General features: G+C 41.7%; 1 protein-coding gene across 1 annotated transcript in view; it reads left to right on the top strand.

The window, feature by feature from the left end:
* The window catches only part of brdt (bromodomain, testis-specific), a 54269-nt gene extending 36297 nt beyond the window's left edge, over positions 1-17972 (top strand). The window contains exons 8-11 of the mRNA XM_060829603.1: positions 6321-6508; positions 17267-17550; positions 17634-17750; positions 17833-17972. Coding sequence (XP_060685586.1) covers positions 6321-6508; positions 17267-17550; positions 17634-17750; positions 17833-17972 — 729 coding nt within the window. The remainder of the gene's footprint in view (positions 1-6320; positions 6509-17266; positions 17551-17633; positions 17751-17832) is intronic.
* The last annotated feature ends 607 nt before the right edge of the window (positions 17973-18579 follow it).

Genomic DNA, 18579 nt, shown 5'->3' with positions numbered 1-18579 from the left:
ACAGGGAATCAAGGCAGGCTGGGAGGCTCGAGTTGATGTGGGGCATGACCAGCCCCTCAAAGCACTTCATGGTTATGGAAGTCAGAGCAACTGGGTGGTAATCATTAAGGCACATTGAGCTTTTTCATCCATGAGCAGGCAAGGAATAGAAGGACCATACACAAGTATATGGAATTTATTTAGAATGGCATCATGTTTGGTGTGGACATACTGGGCCAAAGGACTGTTCTATTACATTAGATGTGATTCTGGAAAAAGAAAATATATTGTTGGACATGGTTACAAGTTTTGCAAGAGTGGGCTGTTTGTGTACAATGAATATCTATCTTGTTATGAACAGTTGAACGATATGCTGTATGATATGATTAGGCTTTGGGGCATGTGGCCTACGTACCTGGCACCACACCTGCATTGAAATCTACCCACAATCACTTGTCAATAGACAATAGGTGCAGGAATAGGCCGTTCAGCCCTTCGAGACTGCACCGCCATTCATTATGATCATGGCTGATCATTCCTAATCAGTATCCGCTTCCTACCTTATCTCCATAACCCTTGATTCCATTATCTTTTGAGAGCTCTATCCAACTCTTTCTTAAATGAATCCAGAGACTGGGCCTCCACTGCCCTCTGGGGCAGAGCATTCCACACATACACCACCCTCTGGGTGAAGGAGTTTCTCCTCATCTCTGTCCTAAATGGTCTACCCCTTATTTTTAAGCTGTGTCCTCTGGTTCGGCACTCACCCATCAGCGGAAACATGTTTCCTGCTGCCAGAGTGTCCAATCCTTTCATAATCTTATGTCTCAATCAGATCCCCTCTGTCTTCTAAACTTGAGGGTATACAAGCCCAGTCGCTTCAGTCTTTCAGTGTAAGGTAATCCCTCCATTCCAAGAATTGACCTCATGAACCTACGCTGCACTCCCTCAATAGCCAGAATGTTTTTCCTCAAATTTGGAGACCAGAACTGCACACAGTACTCCAGGTGTGGTCTCACTGGGGCCCTGTACAGCTGCAGAAGCACCTCTTTGCTTCTATACTCAATCCCTCTTGTTATGAAGGCCAGCATGCTATTTGCTGCCTTCACTACCTGCTGTACCTGCATGCTTGCCTTCATTGACTGGTGTACAAGAACACCCAGATCTCTCTGTACTGCCCCTTTTACCTTAGTTGATTCCCTTGAGGTAGTAGTCTGCCTTCCTGTTCTTGCCACCAAAGTGGATAACCATACATTTATCCACATTAAACTGCATCTGCCATGCATCTGCCCACTCACCTAACCTGTCCAGGTCACCCTGTAATCTCCTAACATCTTCATCACATTTCACCCTGCTACCCAGCTTTGTATCATCAGCAAATTTGCTAATGTCATTGCTGATACCATATTCTATACCATTAACATATATTGTAAAAAGCTGCGGTCCCAGCACTGATCCCTGGGGTACCCCACTGGTCACTGCCTGCTATTCTGAAATGGAGCCATTTATCACTACCCTTTGTTTCCTATCAGCCAACCAATTTTCAATCCAATCTAGTACTTTGCCCCCAATACCATGCGCCCTAAGTTTACTCACTGACCTCCTATGTGGAACTTTATCAAAGACTTTCTGAAAGTCCAGGTACACTACATCTACTGAATCTCCCTCCTCCATCTTCAGAGTGACATCCTCAAAAAAATTCCAGAAGATTAGTCAAACACAATTTCCCCTTCATAAATCCATGCTGACTCTGGCCTATCCTATTACTACTATCCAGATGTGCCATAATCTCATCCTTTATAATAGACTCCAGCATTTTTCCCACCACTGAGGACAGACTAACTGGTCTATAATTTCCTGCTTTCTCTCTCCCACCTTTCTTAAAAAGTGGTATAACATTAGCCACTCTCCAATCCTCAGGAACTGATCCTGAATCTATCGAATTCTTGAAAATAAGTACCAACGCATCCACGATTTCCCGAGCCACCTCCTTCGGTGTCCCGGGATGTAGACCATCAGGCCCCGGAGACTTATCAACTTTCAGACCTAACAGTCTCTCCAACACCAAATCCTGGCAAATACAGATTCCCTTCAGTTCAGGTCCTTCAGTCACTGTTACCTCAGGGAGATTGCTTGTGTCTTCCCCAGTGAACACAGATCTGAACTACCCATTTAATTCTTCTGCCATTTCTTTGTTCCCCGTAATATATTCCCTTGTTTCTGTCTTCAAGGGCCCAATTTTAGTCCTAACCATTTTTTTGCCTTGCACATACTTAAAAAAACTTTTACTATCCTCCTTTATATTATTGGCCAGTTTACCTTTATACCTCATTTTTCCTCTGCGTATTTCCTTCTTAGTAATCCTCTGTTGTTCTTTAAAAGCTTCCCAGTCCTCTGTTTGTCCACTCACCTTTGCTATGTTATACTTTTTCTCTTAACTTTTTATGTTTCTTAACTTCCCTCGTCAGCCACGGCCACCCATGCCTCCTCCTGGGATCTTTCTTCCTTTTAGGAATGAACTGATCCTGCATCTTCTGCATTATATCCAGAAATATCTGCCATTGTTCCTCCACAGTCACCCCTGCTAAGGTATTGCACCATTGAACTTTGGCCAGCTCCTCCCTCATAGCTCCATAGTTCCCTTTATTCAACAGAAGTACTGTCACTTCCGACTGTACCCTCTCCCTCTCAAATTGCAGATTGAAGCTTATTGTATTATGGTCACTACTTCCCAATGGCTCCTTCACTTCGAGGTCTCTGACCAATTTTGGTTCATTGCACAATACCAGATCCAGAATTGCCTTCTCCCTGGTCGGCTCCAGCACCAGCTGCTCTAAGAATCCATCTCTGAGGCACTCCACAAAGTCTCTTTCTTGAGGTCCAATACCATCCTGATTCTCCCAGTCTACCTGCATGTTAAAATCCCCCATAACAACTGTAGTAACATTTTTACCACAGGCCAATTTCAGCTCCTGATTCAACTTACATCCGACTTCCAGACTACTGTTTGGGGGCCTGTAGATGACTCCCAAGAGGGTCTTTTTACCCTTAATATTTCGCAGCTCTATCCACACTGACTCTACATCCCCTGACTCTAGGTCCCCCCCCCCGTGCAAGGGACTGAATATCCTCCCTTACCAACAAGGCCACTCCACCCCCTCTGCCCGTCAGTCTGTCCTTATGATAGCACGTGTAGCCTTGAATATTCATTTCCTATGCTCTGTCCACTTGAAGCCACGTCTCAGTTATCCCCACAATATCGTATCTGCCAATTTCCAAAAGAGCCTCAAGCTCGTCAATCTTATTTCTAATGCTTCGCGCATTCATATACAGTATTTTTAATTTGTTACTGCTTTCACCCTTCCCATCAACTCCTATTTCACTCAACCTTACAGCATGATCCCTTTCCGAGTTTTCTGCCTCATTGATACAGTTGTCTTTCTTGACTTGTTCTAACTTCCCCTTCGATTTCCTTTTTATGCATCCAGTTTGTCCCCCCGCTACTTAGTTTAAATGTAGCGGTGTTGCAGTAGAAAACCTGCCTGCCAGAATGCTGGTCCCTAACCTATTAAGGTGCAAACCGTCTCTCTTGTAGAATTTATGTTTACCACAAAATATACCCCAGTGATTCAAGAACTGAAATCCTTGCTTCCTGCACCAGTTCCCCAACCACACATTCAAGTCCATTATCTCCCTGTTTCTGGCCTCTCCAGCCCGAGGAACTGGAAGCAAACCAGAGATAACCACCTTGGACGTCCTGCTTTTCGGCCTTCTTCCTAGTCTCAAGTCTCGCTGTAGTATGTGCTTCCTCTTCTTGCCGACATGTACCACCACCTCTGGCTCTTCACCCTCGTCCTTGAGGATTTCCTGCACTCTGTCCGTGATGTCTTTCACCCTGGCACCAGGAAGACAACACACCATCCTTAAATCCCATCTGCTGCCACAAAAACCCCGGTCAGTTCCCCTCATGATGGAGTCCCCTATTACCATGGCTCTGTGCGATGTCTGACTCTTCCACTCTGCCTCTGCGCCAACTTTTGATTGACAGACCTGGCCGCTTTGCGGACTGGCAGTGTCATCAGTCTCTACTGTTTCCAAAAGCTTCAACTTGTTCCTGACAGGTACTTCTCCTGGGGTCTCTTGCACCTGTCTCCTCTCTGCCTTCCTCATCGTCCGCTCTCTTCTGGCATGATTGGTGTAATAATCTCGCTGAAGGTCTTGTCCAGAAAGATCTTGTTCTCTTGGATGAGCCTAAGGTCCCCGAGTTCTTTCATCAGCGCTGCAATATTTCTTGTGAGATTAGATTACTTAGTGTGGAAACAGGCCCTTTGGCCCAACAAGCCCACACCGACCCACCATACCCCTACATTTACTCCTTCACCTAACACTACGGGCAATTTAGCATGGCCAATTCACCTGACCTGCACATCTTTGGACTGAGGGAGGAAACCGGAGCACCCGGAAGAAACCCACACAGACACGGGGAGAACGTGCAAACTCCACACAGTCGGTCACCTGTGCTCGGTCAATAGCTGAATGTGCACACAGTTTCCAAACATATACGAGCCAGACACACCAGAGTCGTTGACCTCCCACATCAAGCACGTAGCGCACTGAACCAGTTTGGCAGTTGTGTCTTCACCCTCTTCAACTATGGCATAATCACTTCATTCAACCTCCTTGTCAAAGACTCCTGAGTTGAAGCCTCACTCTTCGAATAAAAACTTCCTTAGACCCTCTTTTTGTAGCAAGTCTGTGGACTCTTAATTTAGGTTGGGCGGCACGGTGGCACAGTGGTTAGCACTGCTGCCTCACAGCGCCTGTAGACCCGGGTTCAATTCCCGACTCAGGCGACTGACTGTGTGGAGTTTGCACGTTCTCCCCGTGTCTGCGTGGGTTTCCTCCGGGTGCTCCGGTTTCCTCCCACAGTCCAAAGATGTGCGGGTCAGGTGAATTGGCCAAGCTAAATTGCCCGTAGTGTTAGGTAAGGGGTAAATGTAGGGGTATGGGTGGGTTGCGCTTCGGCGGGTCGGTGTGGACTTGTTGGGCCGAAGGGCCTGTTTCCACACTGTAAGTCTAATCTAATCTAATCTAGGTTAGAGGAGGGAGGGAGACCCTACTTTGTAGGAGTTTGCTCACCGCTGCAAGGGCATCAAAGGACTGGCAATAAATGCTGACCCAGCTAGCAATACCCACTTCTCACTTCCCACAAATGAATTTTCAAAACAAAAATCCTGTACCACTCACTTGACTTTCATTATCATCCCTGAATCCCCCACTAGAAACATCCTGGAGATTACAATAGTCAAAAAACTGAACTACAATGACCAAAAAAGTACTATGGCTGTAAGACCAGGTTAGAAGTTCAGAACTCTGCAGAGGATAAAGTACATCTGTGATCTACAAATCATAGTCAGGAATGTGATGAAATACTACCCACTTGTCTGAATTAGACCACAACAGTCAAGAAGATTGATACAATCTAGGTCAAAGCAACACACTTGATTTGGCACCACATGAACAAGCATTCTCTACCTCCACCACTGATGCTCAGTAGCAGTATGTACCTTTTATACAAGAGTCACTGCAGATATTCACCAAAGCTAATTGGACAGTACTTCTAACCCCAGAGCCAATAGGATAAGGCCAGCAGGTAAATTAGACTCTGCCTCCTAGAAGATCCCCTTTAAACAAATCACCAACCTAACTTGGAAATATATGCTATTTCCTCTGTCACTGGGTCAAAATTATGGTACTTCCTGCCTAACAGAATTGTGGGTGTACCTGCACCAAATGGACTGTGTAGTGTTCCAAGAAGGCAGCTCTGCACATATTGTCAAGGGTAGTTCAGAATGGACAATAAATGTGGCCCAAACAGCACAGCTGGCATCTCATGAATGCATTAAAAAAGTATGAATTTCTGTACTGGTGTGATGGCAAGTCTGTTCACTATATGACACAAACTGGCAGATTGTATTATGTAGCATTTTCCATTGGCTGTTCACAGCAAATGAGATTCTGATATCCAGAATTCAAAAATCTGGAAGCTTCCATTTAAAAGGCCCGTGAGGAGAATTTTGTTTCTCGGACTGTCAGTTCTTGGAATTCTCTCCAACAGAGCAATGGATATTGAGTTGAAAATGGGTTCCGTGCTGAAGTCGACAGATTTTAATCTACAAAGGAATCTCAGGTTATTGTGCTGTTCAGGAGAATGGGGCAGAGAGCAGGCAGGCCAAATCAATTTTGTTCTGACAACTAGTTTTGGAGATAATCAAACTCAGTATGGCAATATTAACTCACTATGTGGAGATTTTGACTACTTTCAATATGATCTTCCACAGTTGAAAGCCGTGCATGATCAGCTCAAAGCGTTAACTCGAGCTCCACTGTCTAGACTGAAGAAAAAGAAGAAAGTCAAAAAGGAAAGGAGGAGAAAAAATAAGAAATTTAAGAAAAACTGTGAAAGGAAGAAAACTAAATCCAAGCAATTGCAGAAAAAGAAATACAAGAAAAGCTCTGAGGAAAGAAGGTACAAGTGGATTTTTGTCACCATATTTTCCAAATAGCAGAAATTCTATTCCTGAAGACACTGATGCGCTTAGATTGTAAAGTACGAGTGAGAATGTTGTCCTATTTTGTTGTCAATAGTTCTTCTTTTAAATCTAGTAAAAACATTTGCTTTTAAAATCAACTTCTGCAGTTTGATTTTAAAATGTTGTTATTTTATTTAATATTAAGGTAAGCTAAAGTGACCTGGCAAATGGAACAGCAACCCGTGCTTTTCATTTCTTTCAAGTTAGAAAAAAAATTCATAATGCATCAGTTGCATTCTGGGATCTTCTGTGAAATGCTCCATAGCAAATGATGATTTTTAAAACGTGCCACCCATGTTCCAGTTTTGACCATCACTTGGAAGCACTGAGGGTGCAGAATGTACTCGGGATGATTAACTTCAGTGGGTCAGCTTAATATACCAAAGTTATAAAAAGCAAAACAATAGACTATCCTTTTGTCACGTGTCCTCAAGTACAGGGGAGTACAGTGAATGTTACAATGTCACCTCTTATGATGCCATCTTGGGTACGGTGTACTCAAGTAAAAGTCTTCAATACAAAAGGAGGGATAAAAAAAGAAAAAATAGTTACATTTAATTTAGTAATTCATAGTATAACATAGAAGTATGACATAGTTAAAAGGATAAAAGTTACAGTCCTGATGAAGGGCTATAAAATCAAAACATTGATTTTCCTGCTCCTCGGGATACTGCCTGACCTGCTATGCTTTTCCAGCACTACTCTAATCTTGAATTTAATCTCCAGCATCTGCAGTACCTACCTCCACCTTGTTGATTTTAACCTTACTGTGAATCCTCTTAAGGATGCCTGCCTTGAAGTTCTCCCTCCTCTTTTATACAAGGATTTCACTGAGTCTCTCTCTTTCTCACTGCAACCCCATTACATGGCAGTACCTCCGCATAGGGGCTTTCACAGATAATCGTACTGGGCCCCAGTCCAACAACTGTTCTGCTCCGCTCTGCTGCAAGCCTCCAGTTTGCTCTGTACCAGCTCATCGCTGCTTCAAGGTAAATTTTCTCCGGGGCTTGCATTCCCCCCTTGCTGGCCTCTGCTCTGTCAACTCTCTTCTGTGACTCATCGGCGGCTTCTGGTCTAGAGTCATCACCTCCATTCCCTCTGGGTAAGTCAAAAGTTGAAAAGAGAACAAGTGTAGCAGAGGAGCTCTGGCTGAAGTGTTATACTCTGCCACCATCAAGTACTGACTATGTTGAAAATTTGAAAATGGAATATGTTGAATAGGGCTGGCAAAGCTGCATCTATGGAAAGAGGGACAACAACATTTCAGGTTGTTGACCTGCTGATAAAGCCCTGTAATTGGGGGAGGAAAAAGTTTTTTTTCATAAAGATGTTTAGTATGTTTTCCTTTATTAGTCAGAGCATTGAGTATAGGAGTTGAGGTCATGTTGTGGCTTTTAGGGACATTGATTAGGCCATTTTTAGAATATTGTGTGCAATTCTGGTCTCCCTCCTATAGGACTCCTGTTGTGAAACTTGAAAAGGTTCAGAAGATTTACAAGGATGTTGCTGGGCTTGGAGGGAGAGACTGATTTAGGCTGGGGCTATTTTCCCTGGAGTGTTGGAGGTTGAGGGGGTGACTTTTTAAAGGAGGTTTATAAAATCATGAGGGGCATGGATAGGGTAAACACAAGATCTTTTCCCTGGGGTGATGGAGTCCAGAACTAGAGGGCATAGGTTTAGGGTTGGAGGAGAGAGATTTAAAAGGGACCTCGGGGAGGAGATTCAAGATGGCGGCAACCTAGCAAGTCTGAGTCAGGCAAAGTGGGGTGTCTGCCTCCACCACGTCCTCTAAAACATTTAAAATAACTTTTACCCAGCATATTTAGTAATTTAGCACCAAACATGAACAGTTTGGTGCTGTGCTTAAAATTACTAAAGGAAAAAATGGCCACAACTCGCAACAGGCAGGGACCCCTCCCCTACTCCCTCCAGCAGCGGCAGAGACATTCGCGACCGCCTCGGGGGGACTTAGCTGCAGAGGCGAGCCTGATCTCCTTACTAACAAGCTGCAGGAGAGGATCGGTGCCTTCATCGAAGAATCCAGGGGCAGGTGGGAGGAACTCTTGGTCGCGCTGCAAAAGCACGACCGAGAAATTGAATAGCACGAACATCGCATTGGAGGGGCAGAGCTAAAGGCCACGACCTCGGAGACTGCCACTGAATCGGCCATGGGCCGGGTCCAGGCTCTCGAACACAAGTCTGGAACTTAGAGGAGCACATCAACCTCGATAATCTAGGTCATCAAAAAAAATTCAATTGCTGGGCCTTCCCGAATGGGAAGAGAAAGGCCAGCTGGCTGTGTTTTTTTTTTTGGAGCATTGGCTCCCTGAAATATTAAAGCTGGAATCCGGATTAGGTCAAGTGTGGGCAGAGTAGGGGGCCCACTGGGTTGCTATAAGCAGGCCCGGGTCGGACCAGCACCCCTGCCTGGTCCTGTTCCAGCTCCAATGCTACAGAGAGAAATGGATGCTCCTGGAAGCTGCTTGAATCCTGGGGAAGGATTCCCCAGGCCATAGTGTACAAGAGCTCTAGGATTATGCTATTCCAGGATTTTTCTCCAGCTGTGCTCCACAAAAGGAGGGCATTTGATGAGGCGAAGAAGCATCTGAGACACTTAAACATCCAATATTCCTTGCGTTACCCAGCAACGCTGCACTTCAGTTATAAACAGGATTTGTTTATAACTTCGGATCAACCGAGAAGGCTAAAGAATCTTTGGACTCTCTTAAATAGACTATAAGAATTAAACCGTATGGCTAATGATGCTATTTTGCCCCCTCTTTCCCTGGTTCATCTTTTCTTTCTCTTTTCATCCCCTTTATTGTTTAATATTGTCTCTGGGGAGCAGGGAGGGGGGGCTTATTTATTTGTTACCTACTCTGCGATTTTCTTATTGTTTACAGGCCTGGCGGCTTAGTTGATTCGTGTTGGGGATGGGGGGCGGGGTGGAGAGAGGCATTCGCTCTGTCTTACTTCAAATTTTTTTTCAGAGTGGGGTTCTTTTATTACTGGCTGGGATTGTAACTTTATGGTTTTATATGTTTGTATTATCTTTACTAAACGTATTCAAGTGTGGGTGGGGGTGTGGAGGGTGGGGCACTCAAGTTAAAATTTCATTTAATAGTACACGTGAATTTATTCTCTCAAGTGTCTGGGTCGAAGGCGGGCCACTGGTTGGGAGAGGATACAGTGGGTTTATTGATAAGTCGTGATGCCCCCTGGGGACAGGGGGAAAGTCTCCTTTTAAATGTGTTTTATATTTTTCTTGTTTAGAAATTAGTTTTTAACTTAATGGCATTGGAGTATTAAAGCATTTCTACTCGTGTGAATTTTCTACGGTCTGTGCTTGGGGTGTTTTGGGTGGGGTTCTTCCTCCCAGGGGATCTCTGACTTGCCTGGACGATCATGGTTAGTCATTCGATTAGGTGGTGTACCTAGAATGTCAAGGGGAGTAATTCTCCAATCAAAAGGAAGAAAATACTATCAAACCTCAAAAAGAAAGGGTTAATATAGCTCTCTTACAGGAGACGCACTTACTGGATAAAGAGCACTTTAAAATTACAACAAGGAGGATTCGGTCAGGCCTTCTTTTCATCTTTTAGCCCCAAAACTAGGGGCATAGTCATTCTCATTCGGAAGAACCTTCCTTTCAAAATCTTAAATCAGATAAAAGATGAATCTGAATGGTATATACTGATCAAAGCTCTATAAATGGAGAGGAGTATGGAATTTTGAATCTTTATTGTCCCCTGGCACACCCCTTCAAATTTATAACAGAAGCGTTCTCCAAATTGATGGCTTTTGGGGCTCGTCTCACAATTATAGGAGGAGATTTTAATTGTACTATGGACTCAGAGATAGAGAGGATACCCAAGAGTACTGCGGGTATATCTCCTAGATCCAGACAATTGACAGATTTGAATAAGGAGCTAGGGTTAATAGATGTGTGGAGGTGCCTTTATCTGCAGGGCAGAGACTTTATTTTCTACTATAACCCACAAGTGTCATACTAGAATTGATGTTTTTTGTTCCCTTGACCTTTTTGAACTCCATATTATTCTGCAAAATAGGTAATGTAATAATCTCTGATCATGCTCCAGTATTTATGGAAGTTAAGACTAGGGACGATGAGACAAGCGTATCGTTAAGATTCGTTAAGATTCCTTCTTAATGAAGGATAATAAATTCATAAAATATTTCTCTCAAGAATTTAAAACCTTTTTGGAAACTAATTTAGGCATGGCCAGTAACCCGTCGATGATGTGGGAGACCATTAAGGCCTATGTGCGAGGTCTCATTATTTCATAACTCTGCAACACAACTAAAGGGAGAACAGCAGCACGAGGCTCGTTTGAAGGCAGCTGAGATAGCACATATTGATAGGCCCTCCATTGCTAAATTACAAAGAATTACAGCTCTTAGGACAACCTTGAGTACCGCACTTACCCAAACTGCAAAGAGGGAACTATTATTTGCAAAACAAAGACAATATGAATACGACAATAAGCCTGGTAGATACCTAGCCTATCTTTCCAGAAGGAAAAAGGCCCCTCAAGCTGTCGCATTTGTTAGGGAAAGTGCTGGTACTTTGATTACTTTGACTCATGACCAGAAAAGGATCAATACAGCCTTCAGAAAGTTTTATTCTGATCTGTATAAATCACAGGATTGTGAAGACAGCGCTAAGAAGATGGAGTCCTTTTTTTAAAAGCCTGGCCTTTCCGGACTTAACCAGGAACAGGGGTTGATCCTGAATGCCCCCCTGACAACCCAGGAAATACTTGATGCAATCGGGCAGCTTCAGAGTGGTAAAGCACCTGGCGCAGATGGATTCCAGGCTGAATTCTACAAAGTTTAAAGGGGTACTGGCTGGTCCACTTGTAGACATGTACAATTATTCATATGGTCTGGGCTGCCTCCCACCTTTTGAGAGAAGCAAATATTTCTTTCATCCTTAAAGGAAAGGCCCCAGAAGATTGCACGTCATACAAGCCAATATCTTTGCCAAATGTAGATTTTTTAAAATTCTTTCTAAAACATTAGCATTAAGGCTGGAGAGGGTTCTACCATACGTTATAAAAGAGGATCAGATGGGGTTTATCAAGGGCCGCAGACCATCTAATAATATTAGAAGGGTTTTAAATGTGATTCAAGTCTGTCATCAGGAAAGAATACCGGGAATAGTAGTCTCTTTAGATGTGGAGAAAGCATTCGATTGGGTTGAATGGTCATATCTGTCTTACATACTGGAAAAATTCAGTGTCGGAGTGCTATTTGCTAAATGGGTCTCAATACTGTACAGTGACCCCAAAGTGGCTGTGATTACTAATGGTTTAGGTTCTGATAGCTTCAGTGTGGGTAGGGGCTGTCGTCAGGGATGTTCCCTCTCACTGCTATTATTTACGCTAATAATTGGACCACTAGCGGAAGATATACGGGCCGATTCTGATATAATGGGTCCAAAAGTTGGTTCAGGTAAACATAAAATTACCTTTTTATGCAGATGATCTTCTTTTTCTTAGTAATCCTTTGATATCTGTGCCTGCTTGATCCAAGAAATTAATTTATTCAGTGCGTTCTCAGGCTGCAAAATCAATTTAACAAAATCGGTGGCCATGCTGATGGGCGGTCTCGCTAGTATGTCCAATTTATTGGACGGTTTTTGCTTTCCCTTTCGGTGGTCTCTGGATGGTATTTTATATTTAGGGATTTTTATCACCCCAGTTTTTGGTCAACTGTACAAAGCCAATCTTGTGCACCTATTAGAGAGGATAAAGATCTTCAACGCTGCAGGGATCTCCTGATATCTTGGTTAGGCAGAATAGCTCTAATTAAAAGGAATATTTTGTCTCGTCTCTTATACCCTGTGAGAATGCTCCCGAGGCTGGCATTGCATAAACTATACGGTTGGCTTGGTTCTTTCATTTGGCTTCATAGACGGCTGTTTATTAAATGAAAGAAGCTGCAGCTCCCACAAGCAAGGGGAGGACTGGATTTTCCAGACTTTAGAAAGTACCAGCTGAGTTCTCTAAGCAATGTACCCGACTGGGTCTCGTGTGACCCGCAATCAATCTGGCTGGACATTGAGGCTTCTCGAGCAGTGTCCCCTCGTTGATCTCTTATTTTTAGATAAGATGAAAGTCATTATGGACCATTATAAAACCCATTGTATTAAATACAATTAAAACTTGGAGGATAATGCAAGACAAGGGTAATTCACTAAAAAACCTCTCCTTACACTCCTATAGTGGGAGCATGGGATTTTCAACTGGGGTGCACAGACCCTACATTTAGAACCTGGAGGTCCAGGGATATTTCTTGCTTCAGGGGATCTGTTCAATGGGGAGGTTATGATGTCTTTTGAACAGCTGCACCAGAAATTTGGACTGCCTAATGGAGACCTTTATCGATATTTCCAAATTCGAGATTATATACAGAAGAAGACCACATTATTGGATAGCTCTTCTAAATCGGATAGGGAAAGTGTGGTATGGCCAATGGGTCCACCCTCAGTCAGCACTCTTTATCACTCCATACAGAAAGAAGTATGGAAAGACATGGAACAGTTGTTTAAAACATAGAATCAGGAATTGGGGTTGGAAATCTGTTTAGAGATGTGGGGCGACATCTGGGAAAATGCCAGAAAGATCTCCCATTTGTAATAGAACACAAGCCATCCTACTAAAGATACTCCATAGGACTCATATAGCACGGGAACGATTGGCAAAATTTAGAGCATGGACATCTCCAGTGTGTCCTAAATGTAAAATAGAAGTGGGCATTCTCACACACTGCTTATGGCGATGTCATAAGATCTGTAAATACTGGACCAGAGTAGCAAATGTGCTGACAGAAATCTTGGGAGCAGAAATTGGAGTAGATCTGTATCTCTTCTCCTTGGCTTTTCGAACCTGCGCCCCCTTGAGTGTGCATGGGAGGAAATTATTTTCCATTCTCTCCTTTTGTACAAGGAAAAATATCTTAATAAATTGGGTAGCTGAGGGCCCTCCAGGACTTTCGAATTGGCACAGGTTAATCATGGAATGTATTCTCCTTGACTTCCTCACAAATATGGTGCACCAAGAAACTGAATAATTCTATAAAATATGGCAGCCCATCCTGAACTATATAGATACAGATATTTTGGCCATATTGTTAAGGGCTTTTATCTAGTTGTGGTAGTGGTTCTGGCTGGTCCGGGGGCTCCCAGGGGAGGAATCCCATATGAATACGGGTTTTATTATTAAATCTTGATGTTAATTCACTCTGAGCTTGTACTTCATTATTTATTTACTGTATTATCTCTCTTTTTTTGAGTAATGTAAGATATTCTGTTATGCTTTGGTTATTTGTACATTAAATTAGTTCCTAGTTGAGTGGTTTATTTTCATTTGTGTCTGTTGTGTTTTGGTTATTTATTGACTATTTAATAGAATGTTAGCATTTATATTTGTCTGTGTTATTTTGTAAGTTTATAAAAAGTTTAAAAATTTTCCTGTATTTTTTCAATAAAAATATGTATTTAAAAAAGAGACCCCGGGCAACTTTTTCACACAAAGGGTGATGCATTTATGGAATGAGCTGCAAGAGGAAGTGCTGGAACCTGCTACAATTACAACATTTTAAAAGGCATCTGAAGGGTGCATGAATGGAAAGGGTTTAGAAGGATATGGGCCAAGTTCTGGCAAATGAGGATGAGATTAATTTTAGGACATCTGGTTGGCATGGACAAGGTGGACTGAATGGTCTGTTTCCTTGCTGTACATCCGACGCTGTTAATTTATCAATTTATCTGATTGAATTTTTTTTAGTTTAAATAGCATGCAAAAAGTACACAATGGTACTTGACTAATATGTTTGTTGAAACAGCCTTGCTTACTGGAGCAAAAAGTACAAGGAAGTTGTCTTTAATGACTTGATTTATTAATTGTAAAAACTGAAATCACTATTTTGCATCATGAAGAATGTGCAGAATTCTGATTCACCCTGGTTTGTAACATGAGCAGACTATTCAGCCTCTTGAGGTGCAACTGAGGAGGGCAAATGCTGGAGATTAGAGTCAAGATTAGAGTGGTGCTGGAAATGCAAGAAAATCGACGTTTCGGGCAGGAGACATTCATCAAGAAGGTCTCCTGCCCGAAATGTCAATCTTCCTGCTCCTCGGATGCTGCCTGACCTGCTGTGCTTTTTCAGCACCAGTCTCATCTCTCTTCAGCCTGCTTGAGCTTGCTCTGCCATTCAAGATCATGGTTGATCATCTACCTAATGCCATTTACCTGTACTAGCCCTATATCCCCTGATGTTATTAGTTCCTGCAAATCTATCAATCTCAGTCTTGAATATACCTGATGACTAAACTTTTATAATCTGCTGGACCATTTTCCATTGTTCTGCCATGGGCCTTACCAAAGTGTGTAAAACTCATCCTCAACAAGAGGTTATCAATTGAACACTGGTTGCTGAATTCATGGCATTATTACAACCAGTAAAGGCAAATCTTGGAAACCCATAAAGGACCAGTAAAATTGGCAATAAATTGTCCCTCTAAGTTTTTAGACAGTACCTTTTTTATTTTAACCTGTCATGAACAGTTTTACTGTGCTGATCTACCACCTATATGTTGGTGTTGGAAGGCAGTAACCTTCAGGAGGCAAAGATGTTTTGCCAAGGGTAATTGTTTTGTCACATGTTTTACTGGATTTGTACCTGGTATGAGAAATAGTTTATTTGGCCTATTTTTAAAAAAAAAGAAAGCATAGAGTCGGAGTTGAGTGAGATGTGATCTCATTGAAGCTTACATAATTCTGAAGAAGCTTGAGTGGACATAGAAGTTACCACCTCTGACTGAAGAATCTAATGCATTGGGACACAGTCTCAGGGTAAAGTGTAAAATGGTTTGAAATTTCTTCATTCAAAATTGAGAGTTTAGATTTTTGGATTCAAGATTTGAGTTGTCAGTACTTAAAGGTTGATTATATTAAAGGCTAAGACATTGATACTCCAGTTTATCAGAGAATTGAGTTGTGTGGAACAGGTCAGTTTTGTTCATAATGAATAGCAGAATAGGCTCAAGGAACCTTAAACAGGAACAATATTAAATCTTGTGTTCTACTGCAATGGTATTTCATATTGTGTGAACTGTTCTTGATCATGATTGACAAAACCATTGATTCTATGCTTTTGCTTGTCACTCCCCTAACTTCTTGAAGGCCAGTTGAGTTTTGGAATTTCTGCAATTAATTGTCATCTTCTATTTCCTAATGTATGAATTGCAAAAGGTTAGCATGTAGGCATAGTAAACAATAAGACAGGTCTGACAGAATGCTTTCATTGCAAATGAGTTGAATGCAAAATTAAGGAGGTTCTGCTTCAGTTATATGAAACATTTGAAACTTCATGTAGAGTACTGCACAGGGTATTGATTTCTTTATTTAAGGAAGAATATAAATTTGGAAGTAGTTCAGAGATGTTTTATTAGACTAATCCTTGGACTAGGCAGGTTATCTTATGAGGAGAAAGTGAGAGGACTGCAGATGCTGGAGATCAGAGTCGAGTGTGATGCTGGAGATCAGAGTCGAGTGTGATGCTGGAAAAGCACAGCAGGTCAGGTAGTATCCGAGGAGCAGGAGAAGGGCATAAACCCTTCAGGAGGGATGAGGAAAGATCGCACAAGGCAGACTCGTGCATTTAGAAAGGATGTTTCCTTTTGTGGCACAATATAGAACTGGAGATCACTTCACACACACACACACACACACGCACACACACACAGTCTTTGTGTTTATGGTGACCGAGAGACCAGATTCTTGATAAGGAGGTAAAGTGTTATTTCTGGTAGATGGGAAAATAGAATATTCTAGTTATCCATTATTTTCTTACATCCCAGCAGGTGTGACAGCTGAGTGACCTATTCTTGCTCCTAGTTTGCATAATCACCAGGAGGTTGACCATTATTGTTGAAACAATGTAAATAAATAAAATGATCCCAATTATAATACAGTAGCGCCTCGACATATGAACGACCCCATTTATGAACAGGATTGTACGTAAAATTTTGCTTCACCGTATGTACAAAATTCAAGGTACCAACGAAGGTACGAATGCAAAAAGCCTGTGAGCGACCACGTGGTTTCATTGTTCTGCTTTGCTACACGCTTGTTGAATGCAAAAGCTCTTGGGCCCCACGTGACTTCATTCAGTTCGTCTTTGGCGCGTGCACTGCGAACAGCGTTCGTTGCTACGTCCAAGCATTCTTACTCTATATCTGAACAATGGAAAAATTGATTCGGTTCACGAACCGGGTCCCAGAATGGATTAAGTTCATAAGTCGAGGTGCTACTGTACTTAATCATGGGTCTTGTAACTGCAACTTTGTGACCCATTCGGACAACTGCTTACAAATTATATTGCTGTCGATTACAGACTGTAACATTCAGCATTGTAAACATTTCTACAAGAAAACTCCATAAACAAATTATATTTTAATGGCTGTTTTAGTGATGGCCTGTGGACCAAATAAGTAATTATTCTGATTCTGTGAAGCATATATTTAACTGTGCTCAATTTTATAAAAATCTGATTCCATCATCACAGCCAAGCATTGCAGCTTTGAGTTTCCATACATAGGCAAGAAATGTTTATAATGCATCTTTTATTGACTGGATCTATTTAAATAAATGCATTTTATAATGCAGAACATCAAAGAAAATTAAGCAGCATATGCCAGTGTGTGAATCAGAAGATGATGCTAAGCCAATGTCTTATGATGAAAAGAGACGATTAAGTCTTGATATAAACAAGCTTCCTGGTGACAAATTGGGGCGCATCGTTCATATAATACAGGCACGAGAACCGTCCTTAAAGGACTCTAATCCAGATGAGATAGAAATTGACTTTGAAACTTTAAAGTCCTCTACATTGAGAGACCTGGAAAGACATGTTAATACTTGTCTAAGAAAAAAGCAAAGAAAAACTTTCCGTAAGTATGAAATTCGACAGTATAGATATTCTCATCTAGAATGATGCTGAGTCTAATGCATTTTTGGATACTGCATTATGTAGCTAAAAAGTCTTCAGGAAAATCTAAAGAAGAAATTCAACTGGAGAAAAAGCAAGAGCTGGAAAAAAGATTACAGGATGTGAGTGGGCACCTGAACGCTGGAAAAAAACAAAAAAACTGTATGTACTTGGTATGCTTAAACTGTAATACCATGCCCTTTCTTTTTGTCTTCAAATTAAATGTTTTGACTTTTTTTTACAGCTCAGAAGAATAATCCAGCTATAGATATGGGCCAATGTTCAAGATTAAGTGAAAGCAGCAGCAGTTCCTCAGACTCTGAAAGTGACAGCAGCAGTAGTGAATCTAGTTCTTCAGATAGCAATGACACTGAATCAGGTTAGGTATCAACCTCTGTACATAAATGTATACAGCCAGGTACAATTGATCTGTACTATCCTCCCAATTTCACTCAAATCTGTTATTTTCCAGCAGTATAGAAAATGGAGCTAGTTATTAATGTTAGATTTTGCACAATGTTGTATTGGAAGCTGAAGTATCCTTTTGACATTTTGATTTGTCCATTTACGCTAAACAGTAACCATTCGATTATATAATCTATATTGCTTGAAATGCAGTATATTCCAGTACAAAATGCAAAATCAATGGCAGGGAAAGACCAACTGATTCATCAGCCATTCCCAAAATTTTTTTAAGAAGCCTGAAAATGTTGAACTCAATTAAGGTAGAAAGATTTTATAAATAATATAAACAGTAAAGTTAGACAAATTGACATCTTATAAAAGCTGCAAACTCTTAATGCACAAGAAATTAGTCGTCATATAGAAAAATTGGTTATCAAATTTCAATTGATCATGTGATGAAGGCTTATTTGTGGAATATAAACTTGGTGTTTCATTTTGTAGGTGCTGCTGGCTGACCTGTTTGTATATGTAGCATATGCTGCTTTTTCCAGCTATTTTCAAATTGATGTTGAGTAGAACTTCGCTT

Source organism: Hemiscyllium ocellatum, chromosome 9 (assembly GCF_020745735.1).
Source record: "Hemiscyllium ocellatum isolate sHemOce1 chromosome 9, sHemOce1.pat.X.cur, whole genome shotgun sequence".
In the NCBI taxonomy this organism is placed as follows: domain Eukaryota; kingdom Metazoa; phylum Chordata; class Chondrichthyes; order Orectolobiformes; family Hemiscylliidae; genus Hemiscyllium; species Hemiscyllium ocellatum.
Note: the sequence above shows the minus strand (reverse complement) of the source record. Positions and strands in the feature narration are given on the sequence as shown.